This window comes from Salminus brasiliensis, chromosome 6, assembly GCF_030463535.1.
Source record: "Salminus brasiliensis chromosome 6, fSalBra1.hap2, whole genome shotgun sequence".
Classification (NCBI taxonomy): Eukaryota; Metazoa; Chordata; class Actinopteri; order Characiformes; family Bryconidae; genus Salminus; species Salminus brasiliensis.
In genome coordinates, this window is record NC_132883.1 from 18,039,687 (window position 1) to 18,055,477 (window position 15,791).

Sequence of the window (15,791 nt, forward strand, 5' to 3'; positions counted from 1 at the left end):
TCAGGTGGATCTGCAGACTTGGCATGCACCCTTATGAAGTAAAGCTTCCCAAAGGGTTCTTAGAATAGCTGTACGATTCAAGGAAAAACCTTTAAGTGGTGAGGAACCTTTACATTATGTTGAAGGTCTTCCGACTTTCACATTTGTAAATCTCATTTACAAAATTGGCTCTGTAAAAGACCAACTCCTTGAAAGGATCTTCAAGGGAATCAAACGTCACTCTAAACAACCCTTTTTGTTGTACTTGTGGTCCTTATATAAGTAGTAATTTAAAGGATGCATTTTCCGTAGGGACAGATGGGAAAACTGCACCCAACGATGCAACACGACATGGTAGCTAAAATGCTTACTAGGTCATTTCACGGTGCACCGTTTTTCACAGAGATGGCACGATGCAGCAGAAAAAAATGACCACTTAATGCTTTTAGCCTCACACTGCTAAGGTAAGCATCAATACCATTATATAGCTTTGATTATGATAGAGGGAGGCCAAGGGCAAGTCAACTAAGGAGGAGGGACGAACGAATATGGTATATTCCTACAAGAGAGGACGACTCCCTTAGCGTGTGCCAAGAGACAAGGAAGGGAAAAATGTATCAAACTGAATAGCAATGTCAAGTACACATTCCAGCACATTCTACAGAGAGAGATGATGAAGACGATGAAAAATGAGCTTTGTTGTTTGGGATGTACTTTCTGTGGACAGTGGACTGGATATCCTCCATCGTAACTTCTAAGGACGTCCAGATTTTGGTGGCAGGGAAGCATCATTGTTTGCTGTGCATCCAGTAACATACATACATACATGTGAAAAGGTTAGGTTTGATCTTCACTTGAATAATATAGAGAGATGGAGGTAAAATAACTAAACACATAAAACTGAAGAAATGTCTTTTAGAAAATCATTTGTAATCATTTGTAATTAACAAAAATACTATTTTCCCGTGAGGTTTTCCCCACATTTCTTACTACTTCAAATGCCTAAAATTAGAATCAGGTGCAGCACAACATCTGCAGGTGATTAGAACATCATTAGAGGGGATTTTGGAAGAGCCTGTCTTTATTTAAAGTGTTATAATCATGGTGAGATCCAAAGAGCATTCTGAGGCCTTCAGACAGAAGGTTGTAGATGCATGTGGGATCTAGGAAGGGATTTAAAAAGTTCTTAGACCACTTCCACTGTCCGAAAAAATTATTTATAAAGGGCAACAACTGCCAACCTGGCCAGTCAGGCCGTCCTAGCAAGTTCAGTCCAACAGCAGACCACAAAATGCTCCAAACAATCCTCAAATGTCATCACGGGATCAACAGGTAGCTCTTGCCAAGTCAAAGTACAGCATCTACCATCAGAGAGACCACACAAGTTTGATTTTCATGTGGGTGGGCAAGGAGGAAGCTCTTGCTGTCAAAAAACAAACAAACAAACACAAAACACAAAAATACACATATATACACACACAGCCTAAAGTTTTCCAGAGAACACAGAGGCCAAATTGGACATTTTCAAACAATTTCAATCAAGGGCGGCATAGCATATCCTGATTTTTTCCTCAGAAGAAAACTGCATTTCTATTCATTACATTTTACAAAGAAAAACAGCTCTTCAGTTTTATTCATTTAGTTATATTACCTTCATCAACATTAATATTGTTCAAGTGAATATAATTTTCTTTTATGTTGAAACACATTAAAAAAGACAAAAGGTTTTTTTGGGGTGTCCTAATGTTTTTACGACCGTAGAACCACAAATCACCACTATCACTAGAACTAGTGAAACAGCATGTTAGCCTCTGGCTAGTGTGTTTTCACAGAGCTAATAATACATTAGATTATTATTAAGATTAAGATTAAGCACACTTCCCTACCAATGCACAGCAATACAGCAGAATTTTTGTTGTTTTTTTACCCCATCTGCAGCTGAAAACACATAAGTGCAGCCACCTCCTGGTCCTGGGGAGCAAACCAGCGACCTCTAACCTTTAGGCCAGTGGTTTCCAACCCTGGAGAACTCCCCTGCCCCGCACATTTTAGTGGATGCTTGTACCAGCACACCACCTTCAATGCAGGAAGGGCTTGTTAATTAGCCGATTATCTGGATGAGATTTGTTAGGAGCAGTATAAACACCAAATGTGCAGGGTGAGAGGTCCTTCAGGACTTGGTTTGGGAACCAATGCATATAGGCCACGACTGCCCCCCTCCCTAGTTTGTAGCTGGAGCTTTACTTTGGGACATTATAAAGCTTTTGTTTAAAATATTGTAATTTTAATGTTGAATGAATATCTAATAAAATTTCCACTTTATATGTGCTATATATATTACATATTGTATATATCTTCTCTAACAAATATGCTTCTGCATGGAACCAAAATTGGTTCTATGGCATCGTTCCGGTATGCAAATTCTTTTCAAGAGTGATAGACCATAGCTTAGACTGAACGTAAATGCTAATTTTTTTAAGGCTGTCATGGACCTTATAGTAGCCGAGAATACTGCAGTTATTTCTATAAGACCTGTTTATGTTTTTAACTGATAGATTTTTTTCCCCCCTCTTAAAGCGAAACATCAAAGGCCAGGTTATGAAATGAGAAGCACTCGCAGAATCACCCAAGGCATTCCACACAAACGTGGCAGTCCTGTGTTTCCGTTTCGCATCGCATCTTATGTGGAGAGCCTAACAGGGGGATGACATACTGATGCTGCATTCTCCATCTATAATTCATCTTCCTGCACCAAACAAAGGCCCGAGCTCAGGGTTTGATCACACGCAAAAGAGCCATGCAACAGACAGCCCCACGCTCTTCCCTTTTGAAATTTAACTCTACGACCTTCGTGTCAGTCCATTTAAGTGCACAGGTGTGCCCTCTCTCATCCATCACAAACCTGCTTTGAGTCACAGTGGGGGCGGGAAGTGGTGTAGGGGGGCTTCTTCCCTTAAAAAAAAAACCCCAAAGTTGCAAAGAAAACATGATACGGCAAAGGCTGATAATTAATACAAATGGTTCCAGATTTTCAGCGCTAATGCTGAATGAAGAACAGGTTGGCTTGCAGGTGGTCTAGATACCACTTGTTGTTACATTCCTCAGAAACAGCAACTTTCCTGTTATTAGGGTTAATTCAGATTGAGATCCCTTAAAAACACTCACTGTTGCTTATCTCCAGTTCTACACTCTTAAAAACAAAAGGTGCTACAAAGGGTTCTTTAAGCGATGCTATAGAAGAACCATTATTGATTGGAGCACCACCATCATTCCAGAGAACACAGATCCACTACACCACAGCTCAATGCTGAGGGGCTTTACACCCCTCTAGCCCATGCCTGGCATGGTGCCAATGGGTTCATTGTATTATCCTTGGTTCCAGTATTATCCTATTGGCAATAACTCCCTACAAGAACTAGACAAGCCATGTGTGTGTGCGCGCGTGCGTGCATTCGCACATCTGCGCTAGCAATAGGTGCAACTGAAAGAAGCTGAATGCACTGATTAGAAACATTTGGACATATAGTCTATGTCTCTTTTACAACATTGGTTCTATAAGGATCCAGTGTTCTCTCGAACAACCCTTTGTAGCACCTTTATTTATTTCTTTTAAGAGCATATGATGAAACATGTTTACGTCTGCTTAAAGAGTATCTGGCTGTCTGCTGTCTCTTCAATGACAAAGAAAGTGGGACACTGTTTTCACATTTAAAATGCATTATCCTTTATCAACAGCCGATAAAAGACTATACTCATGCTGGTAAAATCTTAAAAACACTCAGTATCTACTTTCTTTCTGACAAAAGAACATTTTAGAATAGAAACTATAATAGAACAAAACGTATATTCACAGCCAGCACATACACTTGGATGAACACCTAGTTAGCAATTTGTCTGACTGAGCACAAAGCCAGTGAGCGTTACTCTTCCACTTGTCCTGACCTCACTCTACTGCACCATTTTCAGTGCTAAGAATAGGACGATGTATTACATGAGCAATACAATTAATTAGCAGATGCAAGGTATTGATTCCGGCGCGGAGCTCAGACGATTTTCCAGAGATGAAAAGTAGAAAGTACTTGGAGTAAAATTGCATGTAGTGCATTGAAGTACGTCAATATACAAGACGTCACAGTAACCTCGGCTAACAGGCATCAAAGCTTAAGACAATTTCAACCTCAGATCCGTACAGGGACTGCAAAAATGTGCAAATGGCAGCAGTTGAAAAATGTCAATGTAAAGATCTAAATCCAAATTTCCACTGAAGCCATTATTACCCAGCGAAGCACACTGTGCTCTGACCTATTAAATACGAGATTGTACATGACTCCACTGTAATTCACAATTCTGTTGTATCAAATGAGCAGCCTGTCAGGTTTTTTCTTGCTGCACTTGATTTAGAGCTTATTGTGAAGGAAAAACCTGGAAGGGGGAAGGGAGCTCTCTGAAATTGGGCAGATCAAGCTCATTGTGCATGAGAGCCTCTGTGCAATCAGCCATCCATCTACCGCCTGATTAGGTAACTGAAGTCTTCCGCAGGTAGAAAAAAGTTTTTTGGAGTCGTTTCTTGGAAAATACACTGCAGAAGATGCAAGAAGATGTTCGCTCTGTGGAATTTTATAAGTCCAGCAAGACTAAGAATCCACCCACGACGTCTCATCATAAACCAGTGGACTGAAAACAGCCGCATTAGATGATGAACGTAAACTCCTCACAGTAATGAGAGAGGCTGCATCTGCTACCAGCATGGGTGGAGTACAAGTGAAAGCAAGAAGGCATAACACCCTCATATGCATTGAATGCCATTCATGGTATCTATTTATACGCACACTGACTCATCTAGTGGTAGAGACAGCAGGCATCACAGAGGATAGAAAAGATGCCTCACTCGCTCTGTGTTTTCCCGCTTGTAAGCAATGTTGACTTCAAGAGAAAAAGCCTGGCAGAAATACGACGGGTCTGAGGGAGCGGACAGAGTGGGATAAAACGGCTACGCAACCTTCTGTACATCTGGAGGGAAAACATTCAGGGGATAAACATGGGCAGACACTAACGAAATTGTGGTGCCTTTTGCACGTCTTGGCAAACATCGGAGCAAAATTAACATTTTAGTGGATTTCTTTGGGGCATATTCATGAAAGCCAAGAGTGAGAGCGTGAGGGACGATGACATTTAAAAAATAAATAAATAATAAATACAAAAAATAAATAAATAAATAAAAAGTCAAACTGGAGTAAATACGTTCTCTCAGAATCATCAGTGTTATCAGTGTTACTCAAACTTTAACATCCAAGTGTCAATGAATTGTAGCAACGGCAAATCTGCATTCCAACAGACAGTTGTAGGCCACTCAGAAGTGAGGAATACTCTGGATTGTAGTCAGGAGGCTTTAAAGTGGATTGTGGTCTCTTCACGATCTTCGTGATATCCAGCATCCAGCACTGTTTGTTGAATTTTCTTGTAGAGTTTCAAAGTAGACTCCCAAATCAGATGCACATTTTAATGTTGGGGGGGGGGGTGAACAACAACCGTGCCTTTATGTACAAATAAAGCCACAAGATAAGGTTCTGCCACGGCTTGAGCATCGAAGCTAGCGTATAGCTTTAGCTATACTGCCCCGAGACAACATGATGTGCATAGCAGCGGCACGCCAGATTCCTCCTCCGCTAAAAACGTCCCCTTCGCCCATTCTGAAACACTATAGCTGCTGAGAGAGAGGCTCACGGGCTGCTATTCATAGCAACAGAAACCTCTCTTGTGTGGCAACTTCAGTGATTGCCTAGGCACCCTTTTAGATCCCTCTGGTATGTCGACACCGCAGCCCCTGAGAGCTAGAGGGCCTCGTCCATTATACTGTACAGCTTGTGGGAAAAGAAAAGGATTTGAACAAATGGGCCATCTATGGCTGCGCCCCAATCCAACACAATCAGCCGACGCTAGTGTTCAAACACATGGCAGATTGGCGGTCAAAAATAGGACGTCTCCCCTGCACCTGTGATGACACGAAGCACATGTTGAAATCACCTCTGTTAGAAACTCGGCAGGCGGCAAAGACGAGGCCCACTGCCAGCAAACTCTCAAATTCAGACGTCCCTTTGGCTTGTTTGCACTCCGAGGAGAGTGTTACGTCTGCGATGCAGTGCCGCAATCAAGGTTTTCTAATTCACTGCGCATGAATAATGATATAAATAAATAAGCAAATATCAAAACATGCATTCATCAAAGTGATGGGCTTCAGCACTGCACTAATTTAACTGTCCAGCAGAGAAGAGTCTTTAATGACTGAGGGGAAAAAAAATAACAATAATAATAATTCTGGATTGCAGACCAATCCTCATTCACCTGCATGTAGATCAGTCTGCAGACAAAATATGCAATCTATTCTGATTATGTTCAACAATGCTGGCTCTTTCTACACAGTGAACTGTGACCAGGCCAACAGCATTTGCTGAGCATGGCCACGAATAAAGATGTGACATCATGCACGGATGCTCACCACTGGACTGTGCTAGTAAACAGATGGATAAAGCATACCACAATAGGCCCAGTCCACAGGAACCCAGCCGAGAACGCCATCCAGTCTCTTTGGCAGACATACAGGATGCCTTCATGGCGCATCCTTTATCAAATAGAGCGAGACTCAACACAACAGACCTTCACGGTGTAACTTCCTAGCACTTTTTTTTTTCTTCCGGTATTCGTGCATTATGTGATGACAAGGTATATTTATGCTAAGAAGGTGGCAATTAGAAACTGCCAGCCTGATTTTTCACTTTTAGCTTTTGCGCGAAAGTCTTTGCTTCGTTGTTTACGTCTGCCGCGGTGACGTGCGAGAGAAGTGCAGCTGTTTTGAAAGGCTATGATCACGGCATTTACGCACTAGTCAAAATTTGATGTTTAATTACATTCTTTATCTCTAGGTGATAATAAATGAGGCCACCGCCTTCGCCAGTGAGACTCGCAACAAAGAGCTTCTCGCTCCTCAGTGGCTAAACCCAGAATAACAAATTACAAGCGGGAGAGGCTTTCAAGTCAGACACTTTGATAGAAGTTGTGGAGGTCTGACGACAGAATTAGTTAACGCCTCCGTGTTAACAAGGCAGATAACAGTGGGGGGGGGGGAGAATAAAGATGCAGGGACCCGTGACCTAGTCAGTCTCAACTCTATGAGGCTACGGAATGGCCTTGTACTTTATGTGCTCGGTATAATAATTCAGCAAGGGTTCAAAATAAGCAAAGTACATTACAGTAGTTGGCACAAATGTACGAGCGGGGTGTAGATATCCTTTGTAAAGTATTGCTCCAGTTAAAAGTTATCTATTAAACAGTTCTATTTGGGTAGAAGCAGTATCTATACTACACACACAAAAGTATTGGGACACCTGCTAATTCCTTTGTCCGTTCATCCTTCCCTCAATAATCCTTCAATTACAGCCCCACACCATGATGTTCCCACCTCCAAAATTCACTGTTGGTATGGTGTTTTTGGCATGCTATGCAGGGCCTTTGGACCTCCAAACACTTTTCTTTCTGTAGCCTTGCACAGGTGGTCCTTGAACAACTCTTCTGATAATTCTTTTCACTCTGAAATATTGCAGGGGATCACCTGGTTGTGGCTGGTTTATAGTGAAATGATGTTCTTTCCCTTTCTGGATTATGGCCCCAACAGTGCTCACTGGAATCTTCAGTAGTTTCAAAATTCTTCTGTAACCAATGCCAATTGAATGTTTACAACAATGAGGTCTTCAGAGAGAACTCACTGATTTTACCCATCATGAGTTGTTTCTTGTGTGGCACCTTGTTAATGAGGCACCTTTTTATAGGCCATCAGTTGAAGCAGCTGATATTAATTTGCACTAAGTGGCAGGATTGCTTTCTAATTACTGATAGATTTCAGCTGCTGTCACGACTTTCCATGGCTTTTTACATCTCTCTTTCTTTATGTGTTCAATACGTTTTCCCTGGATCATCTCTTATCATTCCTTTGGATTGGATGGGTTTCTACCGACATCTGGTGAGAATTTTATGTCAATAGCACCTTTAGAAATATATTTACTTATGAGATTGGTGACGTGTCCAATACTTATGTCACCCGCTGTATGGTATATCTCTACAGGTTTGGTAGCATTGCTGTGATTTAATTGCATTCAGTGTCCGGGAGATCAGGATGCTGGATGATCACCAACCCTACTCCACATCTGGATCTGGGTTCTTGTTGTTATTTTTATTATTATTATTATTATTATTATTATTATTATCTGACTTGTAAAGAAATGTCAACAGGGTTTTTAGGCTGAACAAAAGGTTCACAATAGTAAATACAGTACAGTAAAAAACAATTTCTTAATGGAAGTACAATCATTTCTGAAAGTGCATGCGAGGCTATTGATTAACCTGCTGAACACAACAGTGTACAGCTGCAATCCTACTAATGACCCTGGCCTACACACACTAGCTAGGGATATTTAGGAATAAATGAACAGAGAAAAAAAAAATAAAGTAACTCTGGATAAAAGTGTCTGTTAGATATAAAAGTAAATTCCACTTAAATTCCACAAAACCTCTATATATTCAATATAAAATTTCATCACTGAGATCATCGAATTCGTGCTGTGTCTGATTACAGTCTAATGTATGCTGTATTTATTGGATCATTCTGATTTCATGTTTGCACTTTATGCATTTGTACTGTATTGTTGCCGTTCCATGTTGCACCTTGGTACTGGAGGAACATAATTTCGCTCCACTGTATACTTGTACACAGATGGAATCCCAAAAAAAGCCTCTTGGCTTGACTTCACTTAAAATCAGACTGGCTTGATAAGACAAAACAACTCAAATTTATTTACCATGGTGGCAAACAGAAAGCAGCAACAGTTTGCAAAGTCCATAACAAAAAGACACTCATTTCATTTACTATGCATAAACTATCCAGAAAAAAAGAAACCTGAGTGCCTGAGTGTTCATGATGGTAAAATGGTGGTCAATTTCTTGTTCCTTTGGACATCTTTGCAAGCTAAATCTTCTGTAAAGCATCATAAAACTGTCTGAGGCTTCAGGCACCAAATTCATAACCATTTCATGTTATGTAGTTCGGTTAGGGAGCTTTTAGAGGTGTTCAATGAATCAGATGTCTAGTTCCCCTTTTGCATCGTTGTGAATAATTCTGCATAAGCTCTGCAAGTTTCTCAATGAGAGAATTCCTCCAGATAATCTTTATTATCTTTATCTTTATTATCCGGATAATCTTTATTTGATTTAATTTACTCTGTTGCCTCAAATGCTCCATGATCTTGCTACTGACCTGCTCAATCACCAGGCTAGATGTTGAATGTGACTGTTAAACACTCGAATAGTCTTCAAACAGTTATGGTTGCAGGAAAGAAAGCACAGACCTGTTACGGAGATCATTTCCTATCAGCCAAAACATATCTACAAGGAGTGGAGCAGTTCACAGATCCTCCCCTGTTTTGTAGTCTTTTCTGAGCACAGAGATTGATGAGGCATTATCTTGGAGGAAAAGGAAATGGGAGGAACCCTCAACAGTTCAGAGCAATATCAAAGCACCCGATTCTTTAAAGGAGAACCCAGCTGTTAACTGGCTGTGATAAGAGCAAGACCGTTGAGGAACAGGGAATATGCCTTAGGGACTACGCTGATGAAGCACCTTGCCCATCTAAGGCGAATTCTCCAAAGCCGCTAGGGTTTCCAATCGATAATGCACAGCTGTCCTCTGCCGCCTCCCCACGCGTCCGTTTCATTTTATGAGCTCTTCTGCTGTACACGGCGCATTCAGATTTTCCATTCAATACATAATACTTATTGTAGCCACAAAATTGCTGTAGTGTGCAATACTCCAGCTATTCAAAATACAAGAGAGCCCGGGACGTCCAGCACGCAATTTAATCCAAACAATCAAAGGCGGTTCAAAATCGAATGTGGAAGACGTGGAAAAACTGAGCAACGCTGCACCGAAAAATCCTCAACATACGCTGAAGCCAAGCAATTTATATATATGTGGCTGTCCAAACGTTAACACTTTGCCTCATGGCCTCATGTAAGAAATATATCCATGGAGAATTTGTAGGCATCCTGCATAAGCAACACAGAAAGGGTTTATTCTGTAAATGCAAGTTTGCCTTGGCAAAGGAGTAACATATGGTCTGCTTCACTTTAACATGGAGGCAAATCAGTGTCCTCTTTTTTTCCCCCTATCCAAATTAACACCTTGGCAGATTGCTAATTTCAACATGACTGCTTAAGATCATCCATCATCCGAACAGCTGTCACTGGAACAAGTCTCCCCAAAAATAGGAAACTTTCTTGTAATGAACTTCAAAGCTTCTTCTTTTTTTTGTGAAGACATTAAAAAGGTTGCTTTGATTTATGATGGAGAAAGTCGACCAATTCTGCTCAATGGTATGGAAATCTATCTTCATAAATCATCTTAATAGTTCCCCGGCAGACGATAATGCAGACACAACACGTAATTCTATTAGTGTCAGGACTGCAAACTATCAAAAAACTCTACAAAAAGAGATTACCTTATGTTTAGAGGGTTTTACGGCGGCAAAGATTCAAGATCTTAGACAAACAATTCTACCAAAACTTACCTGCACTCTGAGCAGGAATTTTGAGAACTGACACAAGCCGTTCATTTAGATTGAACGAAGAAGTTATCTCAACCTTAGCACACCATTTAATGAGCACTTAAGCTCTCGCTTCGCAGCATAGAAGAGAGACAGGCCCACTTTTTGCCATGTGGCAACAGTGCCCCCACTTGAGTAGCTGAGGAAAAGCCACTCGGCACTCCGTTCCTGCCATTATCTTGGCTTGCTCCAGGCTTAAAGCTATCAATTCCCAACAGAGGCCTTGTAAGTGGATTTATTGTGAGGGGAAAATGTTCTGTTCATAGCCTATTAGAATTAGGGGGGGTAGGCAAAAATACATCAGGTCTTCCACAGGCTGTGTGTACAGTGTACTGTACTGCCTCCAAAAAAACAAAACAAAACAGTGGTTACCCATCAGAATTGATTAGGAGACAGAAACTGTAAATACCTCATAACCTACAGAGGAATGTAGATGCTGCTTATGGCGATACAGAGGATTATGGGGTTTCTTCCCCCCTTGTTAAGCTGCAGTCTCAGATTATGCATGGTTCTTGGCAACTGAGATCGTCATGGATAAACATGGAACCCCTTTGTACAGTGCAATAACACCTAGAGAGGCAAAGTCTATCAGCCACAGCCTCTAGGGTGACTTTAACAAGCTCTTCCCCTTCCGCGGCTTCTGTTTTTCTGTGTCAAGCCGGAGAAACGAGCCCGAATTTGCATCCGTTTCAAAGCCCGAGCCGATCCCGGGAGATTATGGATAAGTAAACATCTCCACGCTTGGAGGGCTTGGCTGGTTTGGCAAGTTTGGATGGCTGTGGATAAGCGGTGTGAGGAGTTTACCTCCGATTCGTCCTCCTCCCTGACTCCCAGATCCAGTACTGCATGTGGCGCCTTGAGCTTGGCCTGTGAGGATTGGCCCATCTGAAGGTTCAGCTGCCAGCCTACATGCTCCAGCTAATGGAAGAACAAGAGGATAGGATGTTAAACTGAGGCTTAAAAGGGGTAAAACGTTAAGTAAATTCTTCACACTTTTTATGTTTTGTTTTTTTTATATTTTGACCACAATAAATTAGTAATTTTAAATTATTAATTTATTGATTGAAAAAAAACTGACTACATTACATTATTGCATTTACAAATCGGAGCATTGTTACATCCCAGTTCTGACAGTACTCAAGTCATCATTTTTTTTATTCAGGAACAGCCAAGTGTAAAATGCAAACCATGCTAAAACATACATCCGGATATTTACGGAAAGCAGCGGCACAGAGAGTGTAATCCTGAAGAAGGTAATATAAGCTGTTAACTTCCTTCGGCTCACACTTCATAGCGATATAAATGAAAGAGTGTCTCTTTTAACTGGGGTCACACAGCACAGCATGGTTTTTACGTTTCTCATAACAGTCCCACTCAGTCTCCACAGCATTAATCTGAGCTAAACCAGTGTCTACGCAAAGCAGCTAACCACCCACACTCTTTCAAATCTGACAATTATTTCAATAGCTATTATAAACTGTCTCGCATGGCATAAACCCTAAATTGGACTAAAACCTTTAATGCGGCAGTCAGAGACTGTGACAGGATAATACAGATGCTATGAGGTTTGAAATGATCTCGCCTACGAAATCCTCACAAGTCATAAGAAAGCCAAGCATTGTTAAAGGATTTCTAGGGTGGAAGGAAAAAAAAAAAAACAGACAACAAACAAAAACAAATCTACTTCACACGAACTACTTTAATTTAGTGTTGTCCGGACACAGATTAGTCTTTTTGTTGGACGCTGTCAGAATGATTCATCACAGGGAATCATTTTTAGCCTCTGTTCACAATCGTAGCTCCAAGCGTATTGTTTCAGCAAGCTGTTGCCAAAACAAGGGAGCACTCACACAATGTCTGCATGAGTGGATCGGTTTTAAAGGAGAGCAAATACAGCATGCACACATACATCAAGTGAAAACCTTGGACATAACAGACTGAAAAGTACATTTAAATTTGTAGATTTAAATAAAGCATAATATTACTTGACCGCATCTTCAAGCATCCTTCTTCTAAGAAAATTTTACAATCTATTATAAATTATACAGCGGAAGATTATCCACAATTAAACCTAAATCTCACTTCATCTGACTTCTCATTTTTTGTTTACATTACATTAAATAACAATTAAATAAAGATTTAGACAATGATCAACAAGAATAGGATTAAGCAAACAACCTAATTCGGAGCAGCGATGAGAAATGGTGCACCGTAGAGAAACTTGAGTAAGAACTGTTCACAGTGGTGGTGATGGGAACCACATGTCTTAAGTGTTTCATGTCTCTTGAAGATAGATCACAGTAAATTTATTGCATGAAACAGTTACAAATATGGTGCCTGATGCCCGAGACAATTTACCATGGTTTTGAGACCAAATCCTGGGATAAAGTCCCCAGAGAAACCTTTATTATTATTATTACTACTATTATTGTTCTTTTTTATTATTATTTCAACCAAAATCTCATAGACATGTGCAGGTTTACTGGTTGATTTAGACAGACAATGCTTATATATGCACTGTAGACCTCACAAACCCCCGTGCCACTGTAAAGATAATCAGAACCAGCACTTTTAAACTAAATGAAGAAAAATAAGGTACACTTCTCCCATGATGTGGAGATATTATGCATATTATCTGTGAATGTGTGTCTAATTATATATATATATATATACACACACACACACACACACACACACACACACACACACACTGCAGAGGGTAATGTAATTATATCCATTTATAATAGTATTTGTGAAGTGCAGACCACGCTAGCTTGGCTAAGGCAAGGAGTTATGTTAAGTTATGGGGGGCTTTGAGTTGATTGGACCCCAGGCCCTAGGCACTATTTGCCAGTCAGAGAATGAGCATAAGTGAAGCATCAGGGGGAGTAGGAGTGATGGTGGTGGGGTGCACATTTTTATCATGAGATTTAGAGGGGAGAGGAGAGGTGCGTAGTAATGGAAAGCAGGAGTCTGGGCATGGTTCTTCTCCCAAACTTTTTGTTATTCCATAACTCCATTTATGGCACCATCATGTTACATAAATAAAAACAGCTAAAAAAAATCTATCAAACTAAATACAACCTTCAGAGTAAATATATTAGTAATATAATGAGGTATCTACTTACATCATCAATATGATCAATGATCAGTGTTTTCACTTGGTTAACCAGTGAAACATTTCATTAAAGTAATCATTAAATTTAACTAAAGCTTTAAATTAAATGTAAGAATTCTAATCTTAACACCAACAACTTACCTTTTTAGGGGCAAATATTCTTTGTCTAATCTTCTCTACAACATCTGGGCCCGCTGTGGCCCAAGCTTGACAAAACGCTTCCGCTTTATCTGGGGCAACATGTATGTTTTCAAGCTGCTGCTTGAAGGACGCTGGTTTAATGTTGTGATACACAGCCTACATAAAAAAAGGACAAAAACACATCAGAAAATCTTTCAGTTCTGACAATTAGGCCTATAGATCTCAGGAATTTATATGGTCAACACTACATGCATTATATGACCGAATTATCAAAAACACCTCTTCAAATTAAAGGCATTCAGCTACAGTAAGGTGCCTCTAATCAGCCATAACATTATATGTACATTGGATATCCAACATTCAGCCATTACATTAAAACCTTCTACCTAATATTGTATAGGTCCCTCTCATGCTGCAAAACAGCTCTGTCCCATCCTCTGTAAGAGTCCTGTGGTATCTGGCACAGAGACATTAAGAGCAGATCCTGTAAATGTTTTTTTTGTGGTGGGTCCTCCATGTAACACTTCAATGAGCCTTGGGTGCCCATGACTCAAGACCTGCTGTTTTGGAGATGCTCTCACCCATTTGCCTTTGGCAAAGCGGCTCAGATTCTTATGCCCATTATCCCTGCTTCCAACATATCAACTTCAATAACGGACTGTTCACTTGCCTCTCACACACCTTGACAGGTGCCACTGTGACTAAACCTCAGTAGGTTTTATTCTAGATGTCTGCAGATGATGATCTAGTTTAACACCAACCTGTTCTAATAAGAATGAAGTAGTCTCCAGGACCAGGTGTAATTCTTGCTTCTCCAAAGCCAAAGCTGTTTGTAGTTTCTGCTCTTCATCTTCACTGAAGGAGCGCTCTTCCTGAGGTGCACAGAGAACACAAATCCCAGTTAAAATGGGTCCACATTTGCATGTCCTGAGCATGGAAGAATCTGGTTTTAGTAAATGAGGTTGTTACTTTTTTTATTATATATATATAATCTTGTAGGCTCAATAACCAGTGTAATTCTAGGGCATTGGTTCCCAACCCTGGTCCTGGAGCACACCCTGCCCTGTACGTTTTAGTGTTTACCCTGCTCTACCGCACACCTGGTCCAGGTAATCAGCCAATTAGCAAGTCCTTTCTGAGGTGCGGGTGGTGTGCTCCAGCAAGTAACCATTTAGTGGGCGGGGCGGGGGGTTCCTCCAGGACCAGGGTTGGGAACCACTGCTCTACAAAGGGATACAGAGCTACAGAGGTTGGAAGATGGTCATGTGAGAATTCACTTTCACACATTAATCTATTTCAGGAGGGGAAATGTGGATATGAGGATATGTGCTCTTTAGGCTTGACGCTCCTACCTTGAGATGAAGTTTCTGAAGAATGCGAGAAAGTAGCCTGGTGAACTTATTGGCGTCAATCGAGTTGATGTGAGCAACTGCCTCTTTAATACTGCAGAGACACACATAATAATAACGTCAGTTTAGCCATTAAAATACACCTCGACGTTTAATCCAGATAGCACTAGCTAATACATCTAGCTAGCTACAGTTTACCAAACGAGTTTTTTTTACTTTTCAGTTTCTTTCACATTAGGAGGTTTTTGACTACGTTTAAAAAAAAAAAACAGAAATACGAGAAAATTGTTTTTTATGAAATATGCATTTTTGTTCAGCCACCACAAGCTAGCTATAAGAGCTAGCACTAGCTAGCTATCAATCCAGACGACCACCGGCACAGCCCCGTCAGACCCACCAGTACGAGCACAAACGGCGCCAAAACGTCACTCACCTCTGTGTCTCTTTGACGATAGCAGCCATGTCGAGCAGTCAGATAATCTTATTTTTACTATTAATCTTTACATCCCTGCCATTATTTTGCTGGTGGAAACACTTCCTGTGCAGCTGTCACAT

At 40.7% G+C, this 15,791-nt stretch overlaps 1 protein-coding gene across 1 annotated transcript in view; it reads right to left on the reverse strand.

The window, feature by feature from the left end:
* The window catches only part of commd10 (COMM domain containing 10), a 31,766-nt gene extending 15,975 nt beyond the window's left edge, over nucleotides 1-15,791 (reverse strand). The window contains exons 1-5 of the mRNA XM_072680964.1: nucleotides 15,670-15,791; nucleotides 15,240-15,330; nucleotides 14,649-14,759; nucleotides 13,888-14,043; nucleotides 11,433-11,546 (exon numbers count right to left, since the gene is read on the reverse strand). Of these exons, the coding sequence (XP_072537065.1) occupies nucleotides 11,433-11,546; nucleotides 13,888-14,043; nucleotides 14,649-14,759; nucleotides 15,240-15,330; nucleotides 15,670-15,698 (501 nt within the window). The 5' untranslated portion in view covers nucleotides 15,699-15,791. The remainder of the gene's footprint in view (nucleotides 1-11,432; nucleotides 11,547-13,887; nucleotides 14,044-14,648; nucleotides 14,760-15,239; nucleotides 15,331-15,669) is intronic.